General features: G+C 38.1%; 2 protein-coding genes across 5 annotated transcripts in view; one reads left to right on the top strand and one right to left on the bottom strand.

Annotated features, from left to right (window-relative positions):
* LOC119789865 (cartilage oligomeric matrix protein) overlaps positions 1-5,587 on the top strand; it is a 30,530-nt gene extending 24,943 nt beyond the window's left edge. For both annotated transcript variants that reach the window (XM_038295049.1, XM_038295048.1), the window contains 6 exons: positions 424-602; positions 689-737; positions 1,007-1,203; positions 3,485-3,657; positions 4,785-4,924; positions 5,337-5,587. In XM_038295049.1, coding sequence (XP_038150977.1) covers positions 424-602; positions 689-737; positions 1,007-1,203; positions 3,485-3,657; positions 4,785-4,924; positions 5,337-5,395 — 797 coding nt within the window. In that variant the 3' untranslated portion in view covers positions 5,396-5,587. The remainder of the gene's footprint in view (positions 1-423; positions 603-688; positions 738-1,006; positions 1,204-3,484; positions 3,658-4,784; positions 4,925-5,336) is intronic.
* Positions 5,588-6,417: 830 nt separating this feature from the next.
* LOC119789866 lies at positions 6,418-18,214 on the bottom strand. 3 transcript variants are annotated; one of them, XM_038295051.1, is made up of 4 exons: positions 17,733-18,197; positions 17,343-17,648; positions 12,545-12,598; positions 6,418-7,567 (listed from the first exon to the last, which is right to left on the bottom strand). In XM_038295051.1, exons 1-4 carry the CDS (start codon positions 17,740-17,742, stop codon positions 7,356-7,358), a joined length of 582 nt encoding a protein of 193 aa, XP_038150979.1. In that variant the 5' UTR covers positions 17,743-18,197; the 3' UTR covers positions 6,418-7,355. The 3 variants fall into 3 exon arrangements, with proteins under 3 accessions (XP_038150979.1, XP_038150980.1, XP_038150978.1); XM_038295052.1 differs by having other exon boundaries at positions 17,535-18,214; XM_038295050.1 differs by having other exon boundaries at positions 17,343-18,185.
* Positions 18,215-25,342: the final 7,128 nt, after the last annotated feature.

The raw sequence follows: 25,342 nt of genomic DNA, 5'->3' as shown, positions 1-25,342 counted from the left end.
GGTTAAATTCATGTTGGTTACCATAACCCTAACCCTACGCTGCAAGTGTGACCTGAATGCCCCCCCTGCATTTAAGTAATGTACAGCCTCATCTGTTCTGTTATTGTTTTTGAGTTTGATAATACATGATTGATTTAGGTATTCCAAAACAAACCACTAGACTTTGTTTGTTTCTGCCATGACTATGACCTGGATGACTGAGAATCTTCACCAGCATATTGATTTATGTAGTTTAGGTTCAGATAAAATTATTATTTTAACAGTTTAGATTTGATCTTTTAAATTAATCCTCTACCTGCCTGCAACATGTTAAACATGAATGACCATCTCCCAAGCTGACTCAGACTAGCATTGGTGGTAGCATTGTTTTTGAACTCTTTATTAGATCTCAGGCAGTAAAGAATGATTTGTTTCTCCTTACAGGTGATGGTGTGGGGGATATTTGTGAGAAGGATTTTGATAACGACACCATCATTGATCCCATTGATGCCTGTCCAGAAAATGCTGAAGTTACCCTGACTGACTTCAGAGAGTACCAGACGATCGTTCTAGACCCTGAGGGAGATGCACAGATAGACCCCAACTGGGTGGTGCTAAACCAGGTCAGAGCGCCTTAAGCTGCTTTTTATTTTGTGAGCAAATGAACCAAATCTAAATTTCATTGTAAAATCTGTGTTTCTGTTTGCAGGGAAGAGAAATTGTCCAGACTATGAACAGTGATCCTGGTTTGGCTGTTGGTGAGAACAGCTGTTGGGCATTTTGGGGAATTCCTATCATTGTAGACCATTGCAAATTGTGAAAAACACAATCCTGAAACTTATCTACTAGAATTGACTCTTTTTGTATAAATGTGAGATGTCTGTTGCGAATGGTTGTATTTTCTTTTCACTTAATTTTCTAACTGTAAAAAACAAATACACTAAATATTTTCAGGAGTTATTTGCACTTTATTGAAGAGTATTCTGTAATGCACAACTGATTTCTAAGTATCAACACTGCCCTGCAGGCTACACCGCATTCAGTGGCGTGGATTTTGAAGGAACGTTTCATGTAAATACGGTGACGGATGACGACTATGCTGGCTTCATCTTCGGCTACCAGGACAGCTCCAGTTTTTACGTGGTGATGTGGAAGCAGGTGGAGCAGATCTATTGGCAGGCGAACCCGTTCAGAGCCGTGGCACAACAAGGCATTCAGCTGAAGGTAGTCTTTTATTTTCACTCAGAACACAAACTGTTTAAAATGTGCTTCCAAGTTTCTTGGACAGAGAGCTGCAGAAGAAAACTTACTGATCTGCTTTAGAATGTCTATGGGGATGCACATGCCATAGTAAATATGCATGAGTTGGATTTCCAGTACGATTTTTATTGCAAAATTCTGGAGGCAGAGAAGAAAAAAATAACAAAAATACTTTTTGCGTTGTTTACAGCTTTGTCTCAACACTTCTGTGCTAATCAGAGGTTAGGTGGTCCAAAAAAGTTTAAAAAAACAATCCACTGGACTTTTCTTTTCCAAGTTTGAAGATGTTTTGCTTGCCATCCAGGAAGCTTTTTCAATTCAAAATGTCTGAAATAGTGTTGAGTTCCAAGCTTTATAGAGTAGCCCAACAAAGCCTTGTTTTGGCTTAGCAAACATGCAAACTGAACGATAAGAACAGGTCCGCCCCTTAGTATAGGGGAGTCAGTGAGGTCTACGTTAACCTGCAATACCCTATACTGCTCTGTAAAGGGGACTCGTTAGGGGTATTGTTGGCCTGGCTGACCAGGTGAGATGTCTTGGTTCCCTGCTTGGCGATGAGGATTATGATAGCAGGAAGGAATCAACTCTATTGCTGCATTATAGGTTTTTGAGAGCTAAAACCTGAGTCCACCCCCTCAGTTTAAGGTTGTTTTTTCTCTCCTAACATAACTGGCCTTTTTGGAATGAATGACCTGGATGTCTGAGAATCCTCACCAGCAGAGGTTATGTGGCAGCAAGGCACATACTAACAGATATTTACACAATATGTCATTTATATAATTATGTCCTCAAATCTTAATTTTTAATTCTAATTTTATATGGAAATTTTTCTGCAAAGTATCTCTTTAAATGTCGGCGGGCTGCCATTAATGTGGAAGTATGAAAACAGCGATCGCAACTCTATTCAAGCTCCTTCACATCAATCCTGCTGACAAGTTTAAAAGGCTTTTATAGTGCCACGCAAAAACGATAACTCCCCTGTCACATTCTGCCCTAGTGTAATCACAGATGTTAATGTACTTTATTAGGATTTTATGTGATAGATCAATACAAAAGTTAATTCTAATTGTGAAGAGAAAAAAAATCCATGGTTTTTCCATGGAAAGTATTTTTATTTTGTTTTTATTTAGTCCCCTGAATCAATACTTTGTAAAGGCACTTTAATGTCTCTTCCATCTTTGCACATATAATATATGCCCCCAATTCTCCTATAAATAACTTTAGATTAGTCACACACTGAATAAACAACTTTCCTGAAAATTAATTTTCAAGCCTTGCCACAGATCCTCAGTTGAATGTAGGTCTGGGCTTTGGCTGGACAATTACAACAAAGAATGTGTCTTGATCTAAACCAGACATGCCCAAAGTCTGTCCTCGAGGGCCACTGTCCTACACGATTTAGAGTTTACCCTGATTCATCACATTTGATTGCAGTTCAGAAAAAGCCTGTTAATGAGCTATCATGTTAAATTAGCTGTACTAAAGCATAGAAACCTTTAAAACCTGCATGGCAGCTGCCCTTAACAAAACAGACTAAACCATTTTATTTATTTTCCTGCTGCCCTTTTAAATGAGACACACCCCAGTCTTAAGTCTTCACCAGTCTCCAAAGGGTTGTTTCCTAGAATTTTCTTGTGCTTATAGCGCTAAACTTCAATAGACTCACTTCCTGTTTTTGCATAAAGTTTTAGTATAGCATTAAGCCATCATTATACTTGACAGCACTGATGATGAATTTAGGGTGACGTCCAGCTCTAGTTTTCAATAAAAGGAAATCAGTGAGCGCAACTCCCCAAAAAACTGGTTGAATTAGATCATTGTGAAGTTCTTGACTACCAGCACTCTGAGGTCCTTCGCAAATTTAAAATGGGCAAGAACCCAGCTGAAGAGCTGAAAATGGCTATGTGCCATCATGAGCTCCTCACAGAACCAAGACAGACAATGTGTCTCGTCCATATAAATATATGAACCCGGGAGTGCCGGTTATCCAGCCGATTATTTTCCATATGATTGCTTTGTCAGTAGAATTGGCAAATAGTACTTCTAATGCCTTTCCTTCAAAAATGGTTTTCTTTCATGTCAGTGGGGGACTCCCATTGACACAGCCTGAGAGCTCACTGTAACAAGGACAAACTTTCAGAAGAATGACTTAGAACAGGATAAAATACTTCGTTTCTAACAAGTACCAAATAACAATATTGTTCATAAATCAATTTGTATTTGGATACATTTTGTTTATGGGCAGGCAGTGAAGTCAAGCACAGGTCCCGGTGAGAATCTGAGGAACGCCCTGTGGCACACAGGAGACACCAGTGACCAGGTTAAACTCCTTTGGAAAGATCCTCGCAATGTTGGCTGGAAGGACAAGACTTCATACCGCTGGTTCCTTCAGCACCGCCCTGCTGATGGCTACATCAGGTATGGACTAGGATTATTTCAGCCTTTATAAAATAAGGAAACTAAATGCAGAGGTGTGAAATAATTAAGTAGAAATACTTTGTTACCTTACTTGAAAAGAAATTTAAACAACTTTTTACCTGTACTCCTTACATTTTTTTGCAATTATCTCTGCTTTCTACTTCTTACATTTAAAAAATAGTCGTGTTACTTTGTTCATTTAAGCTAATTTCTGTTATGACAGGTTGATATAAAAAAATAAAATAAAAAGAAAACATCAAAATAATTAATTTAGTCCAGACTTGTTGTTCGCCACATACCCAAATAAATAGTTTTTCAAAAATATGCAAAGTTAAATTTGACATTGCTGCCATTGGTTATAAAACTAAGAAAATTTAGTATAAGGAAGTTATCAGACAGTTGTAGAACATTTTTCCTTTAATAGGATAGTACACTAACCAGTATAAGGTTTAAAGTTTTGGTACTTAACATTTTTACTGCATTACTTTTACTTTTATACTTTAAGTAGTTTTAAAAATGGTACTTTAACAGTTTTATTTGTGTAAAAATCTTAAATTGAAAGTTCTAAAAAAGTGTTTTTAAACAGACAGATTTATACTTCTACTTTAGTAATAAACATTAATACTTTTGACACCTCTATCTAAATGTACATTGAGACAGACGAAGTAGTGCCTCATTGTAAATGTATCTGTGGGTTGGGAGAAGAAAAAGGCAAACTGAAGCTGCACTGCAAAGACAGGCAGGAAACCACAAAAACTGCTGACAAAAAAGAGCTGCTGCAGGGGTCCAAGCAGCCTGATCAAAGAAGGGCAAAACATTAGCATAAATCTCGAGTATTAAAAACAAGCCGTAAAAAAGACAGATGAATGAAAACTCAAAATAGAGCAGAGAAAAAAGGCAGGTAACAGAAAGTTAATTTAAAAGAAAAATAAAGGTGCAGCAAAAAATTAAGCAAAATAGGATAAAAAAAGAAAATAATGAATAAAACTTTAAAGGCTCTGTAAACTCTAAAAATTGTCAGCTCATGCACACCTTTGAGGTATGGGTATACATTTGAGTATCTCACAGTACTCTCATCTATATACTCATTTTATCTGTGATCTTACTGCCATCTGCTGTCAATGCAGAGTTCGTTTCTTTGAGGGTTCTCAGATGGTGGCAGACACTGGGGTCATCATAGACGCCACGATGAGAGGAGGCCGACTGGGGGTCTTCTGCTTCTCCCAGGAGAACATCATCTGGGCCAACCTGCGTTATCGCTGCAATGGTGAGTAGAGGCTTTAAAACTATCTAAGGGACTCTAGGGTTTTTCTACAGAACGTTGTCACCATCTATCTCTCGTTCGGCATATTCCTGCAAACTTTAAGGAGACATTTCACACATTTAATAACAAAAAAAAAAAAAAATATTCTTAGCTTTAGAAATTGAAGCTGAAAAGTAATAAATCAGTCACAAATCAGACTTAAACTGGAATCAACTGTTAAGCAAATTTAGTGGTTGGTATTATCCAGATAGCTGGGAATTTGGACTGATAACATTAGATTAAACTAAATGTACATGTTTACTTAACAAGGAAGATGTATTTCAGTAAGGTTGGAGCTAATGTTGTCCATCATAAATAGTGACAACTTGAGGAATTTTTTATAACCGAACTGACTTTGTGCTACGGCTCCTTTTAGACACTCTTCCTGGGGACTTTGAAACCTACAGAGCGCAACAAGTGGAGCTGGTGGCCTGAGGTTGGAAAGCAAATCCTTTACAACCAAGGAGGGAGGAAGAAGAAACATCAATAATAAACCAATCCAGACATGACCATCTATGCAATCAGCAGATGCGTTTGGATTGTTGAATATGGAAAATATGTCTATTCTAAATGATGTTCCTGCAAACTTTTGTGAATAAATAAAAAACAATTTAACTAAATTAGAAATGTGAATGAAGTTTCTCCATCATAAAACAGAAATGTGCTATATATATATATATATATATATATATATATATATATATATATATATATATATATATATATATATATATATATATATATATATATATATATATATATATATATTAGAATGAAAAACTTAATTATAATTACTTCATTTCCATGATGTCACACACTTTATTTCTTTTATATGTTTTCTTTATTAAAAAAATAAATAAAAAAAGACAACAGACTGGTTTACTGCCTCACCCCTGCTCTGGCTTTTCCTTCTTTGGGCAGTAAATTTTGACAAAGTATGTTTACTATAAGAAAGAGCTTTACTAAGAGTAGTATACTGCAGGCTGATAGTAGTTTGAGCAAATAGAAAAAACCTATTGGCAGAGGAGATCCTAACAAATGTACATGAATTCCTGCCGTTTGGACCGAATTCAGATTTAACTACGAATAACTTAGTTAAAAATTATAAAGACAGTTAACCTTTGTTTCAGATTCAGTTCACATCAAATACATGTGAGCTGCAGGCACTGCACATTTGTATTTCCTCTGTTTCCTCAGAGCACAGCAGCTGGCCAGTGAGTGAGAAAAAAAAACTTTAAAGATGAAAAAGGTTTTTAACAAATCATTGCATGTAATGAAGAAAACCTGCCCTGCACCTGAATGAACAGATTGATGGATAGATAGAAGGGGAGGATTTTGGAAAACTGAACAAACTTTAGTAATGTTTTATTTATGATCTCTCTGGCATAAGTCACCTTTTTTATTATATTTGATAAATGAGAGGATCACCTGGTGTTTAATGTGCATTTCATGAAAACTTTTTTTCTACTGTTTTTTTTTTTTTTTTGATTTTTTTACTAACAAAACAACACAATCAACATACATATGTCATGTACAACATTTTTGATTCATACATTTAAAGAAACGTTACAGTGCATAACAGCATCAAGTAAAAAAAATATGCAATTGGTTGCTCTCTGGATGCTTGTATAACAGGAAACAGTGGAAACATGTCTTTTATAGTATTTGACAGTGGCTGTATGTGCATGACAAGATGATCACAGCATGCACAGAAAAACATGCAGCCCCAGTGGTTTCAGTTTTGGGTTTTAGCAGCAGCATGCAGCCCTTTAAGGTGAAGTAAAACAGGTAAACTGACATTTATCAAGAAATATCTAAACTAACAACTGTCTCTATTTTTTATTTTTATTTTTTTTTTTCATTTGGGTGCAAAAAGGTTCATAGAGGTGAATTTCATTTCTTCAGATCAAGCTAATAGCATGATGTAACAAAAAGTTTTTTTTTTTGCCTCAGTAAATTCATTGTGCACAGAAAAGACGGTCAGGTAATATCACAATAAGGAATGATGACTGAGGTGCATACCGAAGGTGATACATGTTATTACAGGGAGAATAGAGTGTGGTAGTGTTATACATTAAAGCTTGATATTCATAAGGTCATGGAAAATGGGATAAGATATGGGGAAAACAGTCTATCTGTAACCCAAATGAAGGTGGTGCCATCCTCTCCTCACATGATCCAGACAGGAAGGAGTCCCATTTAAACAAAGATCCAGCATCTGATGTCTCCACATGCACTGTGGCTCAATATCACACAGCCTTCTCTACCAACCTGCAGGTGATGCCACAGTGGATAAAAGCTTCAATTCACAAACAACTGGTGAATCAACTTCAAATGGGAAATTTAAGCAAATATGCTTCTTTGTTTCTCTCAGGAAAACATCAGGGAGTTACGTTTAAGTCCCACAGTGGGCTTCAGGGAGACGTTGCTCGATGGTTTCATCTACAGTGAACACAGTCACTTCCGGCCTGCTGGGGCTCAGGCAGCTGGTGTGGTTTAGTGATACGTAGCTCTCAGCCAGCTCACTCATCTCATGCGTGTTACTAGTGACGCAGCTGATTTCTGTCTTGTTGCGGTTTGCAGGTCGACGAGGGTCAAACACCCAATCTGAAGAAAGACAAAAAGTTGAAGTAAAATTTGATGCATCAGAATCATCAGGAAAGGATCTAACATTTCAAAGCAAACCCCAGAAACACCAGTCTGAAGGCTCTTAAAACCATTTAATTTAAGGTCATTCAAGGATCTGCAGACACTTCAGTTCAAAGATTTTATTCAAAATTCTCTTTGATGCCAACAATGTAGTATTTCACAAATTTGCAGAAACATTGAGCTAAATTTTAGCATTAAAAAAAACAGGCCAAAAATAATCAGGTGAACTTTTAAGAGATGCAAACAGTAATGCAAAGAACCCTGTTCAATATAAAGTTTTTTGTCGGTTCAGCTTCCCTGTTTCCATTAGAGGCAAAGCAGCATAAAATTGTTTTTGCAACAGCCTCTGCCTCCCTGTATCCCCTTTATGTGTGATGGAGGCTTTTTGAATGGAGATGCATCAATCACTGTTCTGTCAGACGAGAGGCTAAGATTAACACTGACAGTTGTGAGGGTGAAGAAAAGGCAGGAATGGGGGTTCCTCTGACCCAGAGAGATCCCTCTCAAATGGTGCATTAGACAATCTGATCACGTGTTTGAAAAACTGAAGTGACTAAGCATGTTTTTTTTATTAAAGTTCAGGTCTGGATCTGTGTGATTGATGATGTACCAGTATCCGACTGATGTTAAACAGGTCTTTCCTGGCAGCAGGTGATTTTATCGCCAGTAAAAGTTAATGTTGCAAATGAAACTAATTAGTCTTCATCCCATTCTACAGAGAACAGTGATTTCAAATATGAGTTTTAATGTAGATCTACTTGTAATAATACATACCTCTTAAATCAAGTGTTGAGATAAGAAACTATCATTCGTTAATGTTCAAAATGACAAAAAATGTTTTAAATCAGGTTGGGTCTGGATCCGGACCCACCTATATCCCTATTTGATCCATCCAGCTGAATGAAACAGGTTCTTCTTTGCTCTTAAAGGTATAGTGGAGGATGTACTTTTTCCGGGTGGATCATTAAAATAAGTGGTCCTCCTAATTGCCAATCATTCTGATAATTTGTTTATGTAAGGGTGTCCTACGTGCTCATCCCTCAGTAGCTATAATTTTCTGCACATGCAGACTTTCAGGCATATATGTGTGGTGAGCAACTTTAAAACAGAACGTGCACAAAGAGAAATGGGCTTGTGTATGCTCTCACACAGGTTTAATAGGCATTCCCGTTCTGGAGCGGGTACAGGGTTGTGCTTGTGCTTTTTTTAAACCGGAGAGGGCGGATTTTTTCTTCAAAAATCTTCAAAAATTAGGGTGAATCTCCCCTTCACTCTGGAACAGAAGGTCTTTACCTGTCTTTCTCTTCGAGAAATCCCTGTTGAGGTTTGAGCCTCTTTCTAGTGAGGTAACAAGGGAGAAATTAGAACCCTGATTGGATAACATGTCAAAATCACAAATTTACTTACATCACTTCCAGTGAGGCTAAACCTCTTAGGGGGTCTATGGAGGAGGGGCGTGTCATGAAGCTGACTGCTCGATGCTGATTGGCAAACATACTTAACGACTTTTAACTGACACTGGCCAGTTATTGAGCAGGATTTCCTCATAAGCAGAGACAGAAAAGTGATCGTTCAGTCAGATCAGTCATCTTGTGCTGAACTCTTGCCGTAGTTTCTGGAGTTTATTAATTCAGAGTGCTTCAAAAAAAGCAATTTTACCTTTTGTAGTTATGTATTTTATGTGTTTCAACATTTGTTAATGCAATACTTAAAGTTGGATTCAATTAACACTATTAAGCCTCCCCTGTTTCAGAAAGCAGCAGCCGCCACTGAGTCAGTGAAACTCAGTGGACATACTATTCCTCTGGGTTACATTTCATTACTCAGAATTTTACGAGCAGCAGACAAAGTCTGAGTGATCTCGGTTTATTTGAAGGGACAAATTCTCAGAGGAGTCAAAAAAGGAGGGGATTTATCATCAATACTGGGCAGTTGCCTAGGGCCCCAAGGAACTTGGGGCCCCTTAAAACTCTGTTTACATTAGGGCTGGGTAAAAAAAATCAATGTCTAGGAAATGAGATCAATTAGTTTTATAGTGACGGACGCTCGTGATGTTCACATTCAAATGAGCAGGAAAGATGCACTCAACATTACTTTAAGCCAGACAGCTGCAAATATAGCCAATAGGTTGACTGAAGACATTAACAATACAGTAGGGGCTGAGCGGCAAACACCCTTGAGTTGTTACACACAATACTGCAAATATGGTTTGTGCAGGGCAGATAATTTAGCTCATGCATGTCTGCTGTGTCCCCGCTGTGTCACGTATGCTCGCACGAGTGAGGCTTCACTTTTTCACTTTTCACAAACAAGTTTGCACTTATGAGACAGTTTTGTTCACATCTCAAGTTTAAACTGTCTGATTTACAAGTTTGCACTTTGTGTTTAATATGACAGGAAAATATAAAATAATAAAAAGTATTTTAAAACACAGTTGAACCACTTTCATTACTGTAAAAACCGATTGAATGGAAATTATTCAATTTAGAACTGTATTAATCAAAATCAAATCAATTCAGGACTTGGGCGAAAATACCCAGCCCTAGTTTACATGTATAGTTATTACAACTATTCCTTATTTGTGCACATTAATTATATTTTTTATTAAAATCCTTTTGCCAAAAAGTCATCAGAACGCTTATAATATTAAGTATAATGTTTTCATTCCCTTTGAGAAAGCATGAAAAGTCAGCTGAGTACAAATCATATAGAGTAAAAAAACAAGAGGAGGGACAAGAAGAGGAGGCAAAACGAAGAACAAATAATGTATGTCTATTCTATTAGAATTTCTGTATCTGTATAATGGGTCTGTTTTATGTGTTGTCTTCTCGATGTAGAGGGCCCCATGCCTGTTTTTGCCTAGGGCCAAAATTTCCTAAATCCGCCCCTGAGTCCAACTTAAAGCTACACCAAGAGATTGTGACAATTTTATAGATCCAACAAAACCAAAATCAATAGATGGTAAATTATGAATTAAGAGTTATGAAAGCAAAGCTAGAAGGCATTTTCACTTAACACTGAGTAGTATGTGGACAGATCATCTGTGCATCATCTGTGTGTTTTCTGTCGATGTTTCTTCTTCTCAGAATCTATCTAGACAGGATAGCAGTCCACACTGAGCCAGGCTCTACTGAGGGTTCTGTCTTTTAAATGCAATTGTTCCTCTCCTCTGTTGCCAGGTGTGTTCTCAGGAGGAGGTATTACTGTGAAGTGATAACTTTTATTATCAATGGACTTTGATTGTACTGTAGTGTGATTGTGATCCATTACACTGTACTGATTTGAATCCTGAGAAATTGAATTGATCTGTAAAAATTAGCTAGTCTGGACTCTAAATAGAAAGAAATAGACATATGGGTAAAGTGCCTTGGCATGACATTGGTTGTAAACTGGATGCATATGACTGTATTGTTATTCATCAAATTAGAACCACAGGTACAAGAAATCAGGCTGCCCCCATCTGAGCTGACCTCAGACTCTAAAAATGTTTTAATTCATTAAACCTTAACATGATTTCTAAAAACAAATATTTCAACATTTCAGCAAAAATTAAACGAGATCGCCTCACTTCCCCAGAAACATACTGTCAATAATCTGCAGGTTTAATTGTTTTTTTGATTTACCGTAGTTCTTTACTTCTTGCTTTATTCTATCATTTCTTGTCTTATTAGTTCTCTTTGCTAACTTCTGCCAATTGCTTACTAGTCTATTTTGTATTTAATTCTTTCATTTAAATGGCAGATTCCATTTACCTGTGTTAGCTGTACAACTCCTGGTGAGCAGCCCCCTTCTTGGACATACTATTCAAAACATTACTCATTGTCACTCATGTGCAATATCCGTTTTTCTGACTATAAAATAGCACATGCCAACTACTGTGTAGCCTGCATAATTTTTTTATGCATTTATATGGTCAGTACATTTCTGCAGTGCAAGTGCAATAACCCAAATCAACTACTATGTAGTCTTCCCTTAGCTCTCTATTGCACAGATATTTTTATATCTAAAGGAAACTTATTCCAGGACATTACAACTTTTTTATGCTTATTTCGTGCTATATACACACTTTTTTTAATTGTCTGTCGTATTTTTATCTGTAATGGCATTTTACTTTAACTTTGTACTCCATATAAGCCACAGGAACCAGAATTTCCCTGTAGGAGTAAACCCAAGGGATAAATAAAGTTGAGTCTAAGCCTCAGTTTTTTAACTGTGTATTACTGTGTATTGTATTTTTCCTTTTCCATGCCAAGTTTTATTAAATTTGCACCTCTCATCAAATAACACCAATATTATCACTATGTGGCTTCCTAGCATCTGTCTGCATTTTGATCCTGAACAGCAATATTCTTATTACATCTACCTAAACCCACAAAAATACTTTTTGAAGTAAATCTTTGAAAAGTAAATATAAATCCACCCATTCTTGTACTGACAGTAATAACTGTTATAATAGATGAGAAATTCCTTCTTGTTTAATCATGCAACCTATATACTGTAAAGATTGGTTTTAAAATGTTTTAACCAGAGCAAAATAACAGCAGCTGACATCCAAATAAATGCAATATTTTTTTAGATAATTGTAAATATTCCTTCTGTTTTTGTTCCTGTTATAACAGCTACATGGTAGAAAACAACTTCTCTGCGTTTGATGAGGCAGATCTGAAGGGTGAAGCATCTTGCTTTGCTTTTGCTGTCTTTTTTTCATCTTTTCTCTAGTGTGAAGAAAAACAGCAGCAGAACACCCCCCTTCCACATTTACACCTTTACAATATGCCCAGAGGCCCAACAGCGTCTCCTCAGAGTGTTTGTGTAAATGTATGTGAGCAAGGCAGCAGGACAAGCTCTTAAAGCTGAGCCAGGGACAGCATAGCTGAGTCTCTGTGGCAAAGCTAAGTGCTGCAGACTGTGACCCACGTCAGCTCGGTTTTTTACCTGGATCAGTGGTTTCACCACCATCACCTTCAGCAACAATTGACCGGCCTCCACCTGCGGGCAGAAAACAAGAGAAGGGGCACATTGGCGCTGCTGGTAAAAACACATCATCTGAACACAAGTGGACAAGTGTGGCCATGTGACGCAGACACAATCAGTCAAGTTCCTGTACATCAATGTAAACCAAAAGTGTTGATTTTATACTCTACGATAGGAAGTTTTTTTCAAAGTAGAAATCATCAACAAAAAAACTAAAACAGTTTTAGATGAAAATTGGTATTGTTTTTTTTAATATTTTAAATCTTTGTGCAGCAACATCAATTTGTGATTTTAAGCAAAAAGGTGTTCCTTAAGTAACTCTAAAAAAATTATTGACAAGTTTTAAAGTAATAAAAGACTATGGGTGGGGGCTGGGTGGGGGTTTGGAAGGGTTCTTTGACATGCTCTCAAAATTGACAGTATCTCACTGAAAGTACTCCCTAAATGTTTTCACGTGTTGTCAAACTACATTCTCAAATAAAAAAATAAAATAAAAAGAAAAGTGTGCCATGCTTCGCAGAGGAAGTCTCTGTTGCCCACCTTTGAGCTACGGTCCAGATGTCCAGAACATCAACAGTTGCTCTGGACTTTCACTAGGCCATGTTAACACATGACCATCTATAATCTAAACTATTCAACTGTAGCCCTGGCTGTATGTTTAGGGTCATCCTCCTGCTAAAAAGTAGGAATATACTGATATGATAATATAAAATATTATCATATCAGTTTTTTTTTTCCAGAAGTTCAATGGATTTAGCTTAATCTTCCCATCAGTTCTGGCCAGATTGAGACATTATTTATCCTTTGAGCTGCTCTACTGTTTTCTCCCTGTCTAGTCTGCTGTGTTCCTTAGTTTTAATGATGCCATCTGTTCTGAGTGTTCTTTAGAAACCCCTGAGGCCTGAAGAGAATAGCTGGATTTATACTGAGATTAAATTACACTCAGATTAACTATTTTACTAATAAGATTCATTTTGAAGCCAGTATAATGCACTGGATGTTATTTAGGAATATTAGATTAAGTAAGAACATTTGCAAAACCATATACATCGTTTTCCTTCAACATTATAGGTATGTGCCATATTGTGTTAGATATAATAGTAAAAAAGGGGATCGAGTTCAAGCAATGTGATTACCAGGCAGAATCCCAAAGAAGGTTTTTTCTTCTTTATTCTGTTCTTATAACACGATAAATAAATTTAAAACCTGAGAAAATAAATGGTTTCCACAGTAGAATTTATCAGGGGATAATTCTGAACCGTTTTGGCATAAGAGCCTTTGTTTGCTCAGTGTGATTTTGGATTTATAATATACACTATATTGCCAAAAGTATTTGCTCACCTGCCTTTACTCACATATGAGCTTAAGTGACATCCCGTTCCTAATCCATAGGGTTCAATATGACGTCGGTCCACCCTTTGCAGCTAGAACAGCTTCAACTCTTCTGGGAAGGCTGTCCACAAGGTTTAGGAGTGTGTTTATGGGAATTTTTGACCATTCTTCCAGAAGCGCATTTGTGAGGTCGCACACTGATGTTGGACGAGAAGGCCTGGCTCTCAGTCTCCGCTCTAATTCATCCCAAAGGTGTTCTATCGGGTTGAGGTCAGGACTCTGTGCAGGCCAGTCAAGTTCATCCACACCAGACTCTGTCATCCATGTCTTTATGGACCTTGCTTTGTGCACTGGTGCACAGTCATGTTGGAAGAGGAAGGGGCCAGCTCCAAACTGTTCCCACAAAGTTGGGAGCATGGAATTGTCCAAAATGTCTTGGTATGCTGAAGCATTCAGAGTTCCTTTCACTGGAACTAAGGGGCCAAGCCCAGCTCCTGAAAAACAACCCCACACCATAATCCCCCCTCCACCAAACTTTACACTTGGCACAATGCAGTCAGACAAGTACCGTTCTCCTGGCAACCGCCAAACCCAGACCCGTCCATCAGATTGCCAGATGGAGAAGCGCGATTCGTCACTCCAGAGAACGCGTCTCCACTGCTCTAGAGTCCAGTGGCGGCGTGCTTTACACCACCGCATCCGACGCTTTGCATTGCACTTGGTGATGTATGGCTTGGATGCAGCTGCTCGACCATGGAAACCCATTCCATGAAGCTCTCTGCGCACTGTTCTTGAGCTAATCTGAAGGCCACATGAAGTTTGGAGGTCTGTAGTGATTGACTCTGCAGAAAGTTGGCGACCTCTTCGCACTATGCGCTTCAGCATCCGCTGACCCCGCTCCGTCAGTTTACGTGGCCTACCACTTCGTGGCTGAGTTGCTGTCGTTCCCAAACACTTCCATTTTCTTATAATACAGCTGACAGTTGACTGTGGAATATTTAGGAGCGAGGAAATTTCACGACTGGATTTGTTGCACAGGTGGCATCCTATCACAGTTCCACGCTGGAATTCACTGAGCTCCTGAGAGCGACCCATTCTTTCACAAATGTTTGTAAAAACAGTCTGCATGCCTAGGTGCTTGAATTTATACACCTGTGGCCATGGAAGTGATTGGAACACCTGATTCCAATAATTTGGATGGGTGAGCAAATACTTTTGGCAATATAGTGTATGTTTGTAGCTATTTTTTTGTGTTTGTTCACATTTCCCTCCCCTGGTTGCTGCACATTGTTGGGAATTTCCGGCATAAACAGGGGCCAGCATGGGCACCATGAGTGCTCTGTACTGTTAAATGTGATAACTTTCTATCACAATCAGCATTACTGTCTTGAACAAAATAGCTGCATTAGCGGCTCTGCTGGACTGGATCTAATGGTCCAGCCTTTACTCCCTAAAGCATTGTTGTTTACTGTGATTCGCTAGTTCAATTTGAAAAACTCACATTAAAAGAAAAAGAGAATTAGAAGAGTTTTATTGCTACAATTACTTTAGTCTTTGGCGCTCAGACCTCGGCAGGACACATTAGCGCTGAATTTTGCTTTGATATGGATAAGCAGGAGATCTAGTGGACTGTGTGAGCTGATACTAGTGCTTTCCTCAGGGACCTGGGAAGATGGAAGTCCAGCTTGGATAAACACAGGTTGCATGAACCTGTCCATGATGAGCAAGCATGAAGTGACAGTGGAAAGGAATAACTCCCCTATGGGAAGAAACCTCTGGCAGAACCAGGCTCAACATGGCTGTCTTCTGCCAAACCAGTTGAGATGTGACGGGGAATGCAGTAAAAGTCTGGGAGGAATTAACTCTGATAAGGAAGAAGTAGAAGAAGCACCATGGAAAAGTCAGTTGAAGCTTTATCTACGATGGCGGTGAAGGGGATGAAGGTGGGTTGAATCTGGGTCATCTGAATCAAGTCAGGCATAGCACAACCACTGCCTGTGCTTTGGCTGGGTAGCAGACTGAGTTGTGGATTTTAAGATGAAATCTGGATGCTGATTGGGCTTCATGGAGGTGTGGTTCAAAGCTGATTGGCTTGTCGGAGGGTAAGTAATTCAGTATTCAGTTAAACATCTGCCAGGCATCATTTAGAGCATTGTAGGAGTGCCTAAACAAGCTGGAATATTACACTTTTTTCATGTTTAACATCAACTTAATCATCAACTGTACATCAACTTAAGAACTAAATGTTAGAATGCTAGAATCTCCCTTCCCTAGAAAGTGCCCTGCTGAAAGATAATCAGTGTCATTCACTTCACCTATTAGCAGTCGTTATACTCTCCCTAATCAATGTACATATCCTTTCTGAACATCCAGTACTAACCTGTTTCTGTCTGTCATGACCTGCTGACAAATGAAACACCACTGAGTCAAATATTCAACTACAATTTAATCGTCTTGGCATCCAGTCAAGTCTTCCTTTTAAAACAGTGTGCAGGGACTAAAAATAGACTATATGTTACATTCTCTCATTCATTATGTAGTTCTCACAGGAAGTTCTTCTACAATCCAATCTGACTTTAACACTTGCTGCTGATTTTATACTTTGACAGGATGGGGGTCACTCACAAGGTCACCAGCTGTTAGTCTGCATCAGAATCACTTAGATTTCACAGAGAGAGGAAAGCTTATGATAATAATGAGTCACCTGCATATTTAATAAAAACATCCTCCATTAGGCTACCAGGGAGTCACCAAACAGTTCTACTCATTAAAAGAGGATTAAAAGTGTTAACAGGAGCTTTTTCTTCTTCTGACTCTGGAGAAGAAAAAAAAATGTTCTCTGAAAGGCTTTATCACAAACAGCTAAGCATATCTATTAATTAGAAGATCATTGAAAATGTTCATTTATTTCAGTGGCTCTGTTTAAACACTGAAAGTCACATATTGATTTATTTTAAGGGACTGCTATTTCAGGTAAAGTTGATGATGAGGAGGCTTAAAACAAACAAAAAAAAAAAAAAACAAAATAATGTAGATATGATAAAGCTTATTAAAACTACCGTTAGGAGAACTATGCAACTGACATAAGGACTAATTCTTGCAAAATTAGTGCGTACCTGTAATACATTGTCGTATTATTACTTTTAAGTAGGACCCTACAGTACTTTTTACGAGCATTTATGTGATATTCAAGTTTTGGCCTAACAATAAAATGATCCTCTGTAATGAATTGATATCAGCTTCCATTTTTACAATAGATTACAGAGGTGTGTCAGTACTTTTAAACACTTATGAGATATTTTAAATTTATATGGGATTGATAAATGAATATATTTAAAGGATTTAAGTTTAATTAGTTATTCCAAGCTTCTGAGGGACTGCATGTACTCAACACAGACGCACAGTGTGTGTGTCAGAGGTCACCTACCAACAAAGTCATTCACAACATCCTTTACCAGGTGTCCCACTATGGCATACGCCACTGCCACCACCACCAGCGCGGAAATGACCAGGTACAGGATCGCTTTGGGCAACTGAGTGGAGTCCCTGGCAGGCGTCCTGTAGTCCGTGAACAGCAGGTCGTTCTCTGAGTAAGAATACTGAAAGATATGCTCCATACCGGAGGTTTGGTTGGAGTCTGGAGGCGGGTTACTCGCGCTCATTGCTCCGTCCGGTTGCAGAGATGTCACCACCGTTGTAGTCGCTGTCTCCGATTTATCCAAGCTGACCAAGCCTGTGGTTTTATTCATCAGAGGTAAAATCTTAGACAGAAAATAGCTCCAGTCCTTTATGGCACTCGTGTTGCATAAAAACATACTTTCTTCCATGGGATCGCTGAGAGAAGAGCTGACTTTACGGAGGGGAAAATCCAAAGAGCAGGACTCCAACACTCAAACAGACGAACCTTGGAAGGAGGGTTTTTATGTGCTTGTCTACTAATCCAACAGGTCTCTTCTGAAGGCGGACACAGAGTCATGAGTGCTCCTGCAAACAGATCATACTTTCACCGACAGTGCGTCATGCAACGACAGGCGCGCCAGCTTTTACGCACAGACACTCAAAAACAAATACCGCTCTAAGAAAAACAATAACAAATGTATCTTGAAAAAGCGAGGCTCCCCACAAAAATAAAGCAAACATAATTTATTAGAAACCCCGAACAGCATGATATCAAGAGAAACACGAGAGGAATCCCTGTGGAGCGGAGCGCGTTTCCACTGCTCATTGCACGCTGACGCAGAGACACTGACAGCTGAAATAAAAAGCGTGCTTTTGCAGAAAACACGGAGACGAGCATGTAAGAGTCACGACTCTTTATCTTCTGTTTTAAGAAATGAAAGCTTTACCGTGTGGTGAGAGCAGAAGCTCCAGCTGTGGTTCGAGGTGAGTTTATAAAACTCTCTATCCCTCTTATTTAGAAGCACGTCCATAGAGATAAATGGACATGCATGATGCTTTGTGGCCTGTGGTTCAGCTTCAACAAAGTACTGACCGAAATAACTCACAAAATCAGTATGAGGGAAAGGAGATTATTTCATTTATTCTGTTCTGGAAAAGCTGCAAAAACTACAGACAAAAATCGACTCATATTTAGTTTGTTCTGTGCTTTTTGGACCCATGAACTGGTTTCTTTGTATTTACCTGGAAAGTCAAAGGCTGAAGTTTATTGCAGTTAAATCTTAGGGTGGAACAGCTTTTCAACTAGAAGCTTAAAGCTGCCCAGCAGTCTTTTGGGAAGGAACTACATTTAGGAGAAAGGAAAAAAAGAGCACAATGAGACATTTTTATTTCTTAATGTGAAAAAAAAAATGGAAATCAAAAAGAGACTTTCTAGCTGAAGACTGGTATGGTCAGTCAAAGCAATGTTTATGTTTGTACTCTATACCAGACCAGTTTCAGACTTGGTGGTGTTGGCATTATGCTGTGGGAGTGTTTTAACAAATCCATTAGTAGCACATGACACACGTTAGATGGATTAAAGAAGAAACTTTTCAAGTTCCATGTTTGAGACTTGGACGCATAAAAGTGCTCCAAAGGGGAATGATACCAAATTCACCTTAAGACTTTTTCTTGAATGGATAAAGCAGACAGGCAGTGAGCTTTTAAAATATTGCCAACTTCAACCCTACTTGAAGCTTGTACAACCAATTATTAACCCACTGCATTCTTTTCTGATAGGGCAGATAGGGTTGACAACCAAAAATCGTTCAAAACGCTTCTAACCTTTCAATTTTCCTGCAATTGTTATATATTTTTATTCTTAGTTTCAATTCCCAGGCTACAGACTGGAAGTAGCAGCTGTCTAGTGTAAATAAAGGGGAATATACAGGGGTATGCACAACCATCTGTTTGTGCTTTGGCATTCCAAAGTGTTGCTTAGAGTTAAAGATATTACCTGCAACAATGGCTATGATATTGTTATTCATGCAAAATACAGCGCATGTCCGACATAATTAAATACCATCTTGTCTTTGATGTGCTGCTCCTAAGGGAATTTGTTCCTCCTCTTAATTGATAGTGTTTTTTCTGCAGGGAGAGCAGATTTTTTTTTCTTTTCTTTACATCTTAACAGTTATCGGCCTTGTTTCCTATGTGTTCTGGATAGAAGGGAAGCTACTTTAATCTCGATCTGATAGACTTACAAATAACTTTAAACCTAGCATTCACACAAGGTTAGAAATTCAAAGACTTTTAAGTAGCACCAATTCACAATACATCTCAAGGCACTTTACAAAGAGGGAATTGAATCCCGATAATACATAAAGATTGGAGATTGGAAGGGGAATTGAAACATTTTAATCGTTCAGTTTCAAATGATGCCGAAACCTAAGACAAGAGCTCAAATATCCAGCCAAAGTTATCCGATGGTCCTTGCTACAAAAAGGATGTGGCTCTGGTGAAGAAGTCAATGAAATTGTATTTTTGCAGGAGTTTTTATATAGTTGAACCTGTGTGTATTATTTTGACTGAACATAAACTAGTGAAAATCTGCAACCAATTCAAAATGGCAAATCTGGTTTGGTTGGTAAAATCTCCAAGGTTGTTTATTGTGTAATTATTTTAACTTCAAAGAGAATACCTCAAATATATACCCTAAATATATAACACGACTAAATGAAATGGGATCCCCTAACTTCCCCAGACCCCTACTGTGACGATCTGCAGGTTTAATTATTGTTTTGATAAAGTTCTGCAGTTCTCGCTGTTGTTTTTTTTTTTTTTTTTTGTTGCCTTATTGGTTCTCTTTACTAACTTCTCCCAGATGTTTTCTAGTTTTAAATTTTTATTTTAATTAATTTGTGCATTTAAATGGTAGATTCAATTTACCTGTGCTTTCCTCTTTACCTGCACATGTGTTCTGCTTCATTTAAGTTTTCAGTCCCCTGTTTGTCTTCACTGGATCCTCCATTGTATTTTCCAATTTCCATGCCAAGTTCTGTGTAATTTGCACCTCTCATCAAATAACACCAATATCATCACTGTGTGGCTTCCTAGCATCTGTTTGCATTTTTATCCTGAACAGCAACATTCTTATCACATCTACCTAAACCAACAAAAAATATCTTTTGCAGTAAATCTTTGAAAAGTAAATATAAATCCACCCATTCTTGTACTGACAATAATAACTGTTATAATAGATGAGAAGATCCTTTTTTATTTAAACTCGCAACCGGAATACTACAAAGATTGGTTTTAAAATCTTTTAACCAGAGCAAAATAACAAAAGCTGAGACCTAAACAAATATAATCATTTTTAGATAATTGTGAATATCCCTATGTTCATTCGGTAGCATATTCTGTTTTTGTTTCTGTTATAACAGCTACATGGTAGAAAACCATTTCTTGGCTTTTGATGAGGCAGATCTGAAGGGTTTTGCTGTGTCTTTTTTCAACTTTGCTCTTGTGAGAAGAAAAATTATAGCAGAACATGCCCCTCCACATTTAGACCTTTACAAAGAAAAGATTACCTAAATCTCCAGGAGAATCTATGGGTATTAGGGTATTTTCTTTTCAAAAAAGAAAAGAGAATACGCTAAATATATAATTATGAGTTCAAAATTAACATGACATTAATGCTCCCAATGGTTAGAAAAGTGATGCTACCCACATGAAAAAAATCGGTTCAAAATGAATGATCAGGAGATTAGTTAATAAGTATGAGGTAACATGTCTCCTAACAGACCATCTTAAACTGACCTTAGTGCTTTTTCCTGCTCTGTTCCTTGTTCATGTAAGTATAATTAAACCCCTTGTAAAAGTGTTAGCATTCCCCCTGCCACTCCAACCCCCAGACATATTTTTGTAATGCTCCCAAAGAGGGTAGTGCCCCTTGGCTGACAATTGTACTACTTGTAACTAATTAAAACTGAAATGCAGCAGCCTTCCTTCAACCCAAAGATGGCAGTATTCAGATGCTTTTAAGAAAAAAATTGCAGAATTAAATACATTTACACAAAAAATGTAAACATCCATATATTAAGATAAAATTTGCATCCTGAGGGATCAATTTATAGTTTATCTTGAAAATAAAAGTTGATTTGGGGTTTTGTAATTTTTTTAGGTATACAGTACACACACATTGTATAAAACATAACTCTTAACATAAATAAATAGGGATTTGTGCATGCATATAGAACTATTTAATAACTGCTGTCAGTTATCTTTTCCTTCCTTCCTAGCACCTCTATAGATCTATGAATCCCCTTGCGTTTTCCTGGAAAACACTCACCAAACTCAATTAAGATCACATCGGACGTCCAAAGAGCGGCTCAAAGGAAATGTACTGGACTCACTGACCCTTAAATCAATCAGGCTCTCCACTGAGTCACTGCAATCATCTGTCACAGCTACTTTAAATAGAAACATTTGCAGAAATGTTGCTGTTAATACTTTTTTCGTGTTAGATCAATTTAGTCTTGATTACTGTAGGTTAAGTAAAATTATTCTTCTTGGGTGTAAGTCTTGTCCTCTGTTTACTTGAGCTCGTTGAAGCCATATCCTGTTTATAATTTGAGTTCTTCAACCATTCAGACCATATATATATATATATATATATATATATATATATATATATATATATATATATATATATATATATATATATATATAAGATGGAGCTTGGCCATTTAAGGCTTTATATGTGGGAAGTAGATATGATCTCTCTATTTACTTTTCATCAGAACTCTGGCTGCAGCATTTTGAAACAGCTGAAGGCTTTTAACTACAGTTTGTGGACTTTCTGATACTAAAGAATTACAATAGTCCAGCCTTGCAGTAGCAAATGCATGGACTATTTTACTTGGCATCACCCCTGGACAGGATATTTCTAATTTTTGCAATATTCTGCATTCGGGAGCAGAAAGTTACGAGTCATCTAGGTTTTTAAGTCTTCACAACTGGTATTTTATGTAACGGTTAGTTTCTTCAGGATTGATGGACAAATATAGCTCAGTATCATCACAATAACAGTGGAAATCAATCCCATACTGTCTAATATCTATCGATCCATTAATCGGGGTCGGGTCACAGGGGTAGCAGCTTCAGTAGGGAGTCCCAGACGTCCCTCTCACCAGCCACTTGGGTCAGCTATTCAAGGGGAATCCCAAGGTGCTCCCAGATCAGCTGAGAAAAATAGTCCCTCCAGCATGTCCTGGGTTTCCCTCTGGGTCTCCTCGAGATGGGACGTGCCCAGAACACCTCACCAGGGAGCTGCAGCTCTACTCTGAGTCCTCCCTGGATGAATGAGCTCCTCACCCTATCTCTAAGGGAGAGCCCAAACACACTACGAAGAAAACTCATTTCGGCCGCTTTTATCCGGGATCTCATTGTTTCTGTCATGACCAAAGGCTTATGACCATAGTTGAGGGTAGGACCATAGATCAACCAGTAATTCAAGAGCTTTGCCTTTTGACTAAGCTCTCTATTTATCACAACGGAATGGTACAGTACACGATTCACAGCAGACGGCGCAACAATCCGCCTGTCACTCTCCAGTTAATATTTCCCTAATTCATGAACAAGACCCCAAGATACTTCTCCCTCTACCTTTTTCCGGCTTAAGGCGATGGTCCTGCATTTGGAGGCAATGATCCTCATGCTTACCGCTTTACACTCAGCTGTGAACAGCTTCAGTGAGAGCTGTAAATCACACCCTGATGAATCCAATAGAACCACGCCATGTGCGAATTGCAGACATGCAATCCTAAGGCCACTAAAACGGATCTCCTTAACAACTTGGTAGCTCCTAGAGATTCTGTCCATAAAATTTATGAACAGAATTGGTGACAAAGGGCAACTTTAGCAGGATCCAACTCTCACTTCAAACAAGTCCGACTTACTGCCAGCAATGCGGACCAGGCTCTGACACCGGTCATACAAAGACCCAACAGCCCTTATTAAAGGGCCTGGTACTCCATACTCCCATAATACCCCCCACAGGACCCCCCCGAGGGACACAGTTGAATGCCTTTCTCCAGATCCACAAAACACATGTAGACTGGTTTAGCAAACCCCCATGCTCCCTCCAGGGACCTGCTGAGGTTCTAATAATTCTACCAATTGGGAGTATATATACTTAAAGTAAGTGGCCCTAGCACTGATCCCTGTGGTACTCCACGTATCCCTGGGGTATAAGGAAGATTTGTCATTAGCTTTTTTCCTAGTATTTTGCTTTAAATTGTAAAGCTCTCTATTAAACAAGGAGCAAGCTTTCCATTTTTAAAGTTTTTTCAAAGGGGCTACTTTGTCTAAGGCAGTATGCAGGGAAACTTAATAGATTTAATCATTTCCAAACAGACATTTACTGACACTGTCCGCAAAACCAAAATGGCACAAAAGTGCTTGTGGCATGTGCATGTGTTCATTCTATAAGATTTCTATTAAAAATATATTTCTATTGTTTTATAGGTTTAGATTTGGTAATCAATTTGGTATCCAACTTTTCTGAAAACAAAAGTTGGACTTTCAGAGAGAGGGAATTGGCTCCCTCTCTGTTATGTTCATCAGTTGGGATTGTGATGCCAGTGGAGCACAATCGCTGAAGTCCATTCATGCTGAATAACAAAGAATCTATGTCTGAGTGGAATGGGGTTTATCTGACTGCCTGATGAAAATTACCCCTCACAATGGTCTCTTGTACTTTAATCAGAGATGACCTGAGCCAGGCAAATGCTTGATTCCACCTCCCTGCTCATCCCATCCCCAGCATCCGTCTACACCCACCATCGTGCAGTCTGAATTAAGCCCCTCAGTTGCCCGTCAGCCCTCATTCTCACAGTCTGCCAGGATAAAAAAGTCATTTTCTCTCCTGAAAACCATCAGGACGGCTGTCTTTTTGTCCCCTGTGTGAGATCCTAATCCTTAGAAACCCTCAGGTGAGCTGAGCCCCTAGATAGGGGATTCACTTTCAGCTCAGAAGCTCCTTAATGCTTATCTGAAACCTTTTGCCATTTTCCATGACATTTCCTTGGGAAAATGTCTCAGACCTCCTCTGTAATAAGCATTTTACTCTTTCATATTTGCAATTCATAGCAATGCAAAATAGGTTTTCTTTTATGAAAAGTTGTCTCACCTTTTTTAAAATAAGATTTCCTTTTCTACCATTTATTGAGAGCTGCATCAGCAGTTTTCATAAGGGTAATGTGGCTCACTAACCAGGAACGCAGCACAAGAACCCTGCAAAATTCACCAGATTCCACCCGTGGTCAGTTTTTTATGGTTTTCCTGGTAGAAACTGTGACCAAGCACAAACTGCTCACAGATTTACTTTCAAGCTGAATATAAGAATGTTTCTTTTTTGTTTGTTTGTTTTTTTATCTTGATAGAATTTTCTAAAATTCAAAACCTCTTGACCAAATCAAACAATTGTTCTACACCTAACAGCTTTTCCTTAAACCAGACGAGATTTTTTCTGCTTGTAATAAGCCAATAAGCTCAAGACAAACCTGAAAACAACTATAAAAGCAGGTCAAACCTGAATTGAATTAGTGTGCTCTTATAACATTTATTTTCATATTCCTTTAAAATGTGAAACCTTTACTCAATTTTGAAAAGCATAAATTATATTGTATTATTTCTGCATAGATGTTCAGATTTCATCTTACCTGGGGAATTTGGTATTTAATATTTTGAATATTATAGCCACAACTTCTGACTTAGTGGGTTTTTCCATAGCTCTGACAAAAATCACTTTACAGCATCGTACATATTTTATTATTGTTTTGAAAGTCAGTCTCACATAGCTGAGTGATGTGTTATAAAACCAAGAGTAAGTTTGCTGAAATCCAATAGCTCATCTCTACCCAGTTACTCTGCAGGAAAATAGGCCAATGGCCCATATTGATTTTCTTTCAAGGAAATGAAATTGGTTTAGAAGTTTTTGGGATGCCCTTTCAAATATCAGGAATTTTGAGAGGGCAAATGATTCAA

This window comes from Cyprinodon tularosa, unplaced genomic scaffold (assembly GCF_016077235.1).
Source record: "Cyprinodon tularosa strain WSP-4 unplaced genomic scaffold, ASM1607723v1 ctg35, whole genome shotgun sequence".
Classification (NCBI taxonomy): Eukaryota; Metazoa; Chordata; class Actinopteri; order Cyprinodontiformes; family Cyprinodontidae; genus Cyprinodon; species Cyprinodon tularosa.
This window is presented reverse-complemented; position numbering and strand designations above follow the sequence as displayed.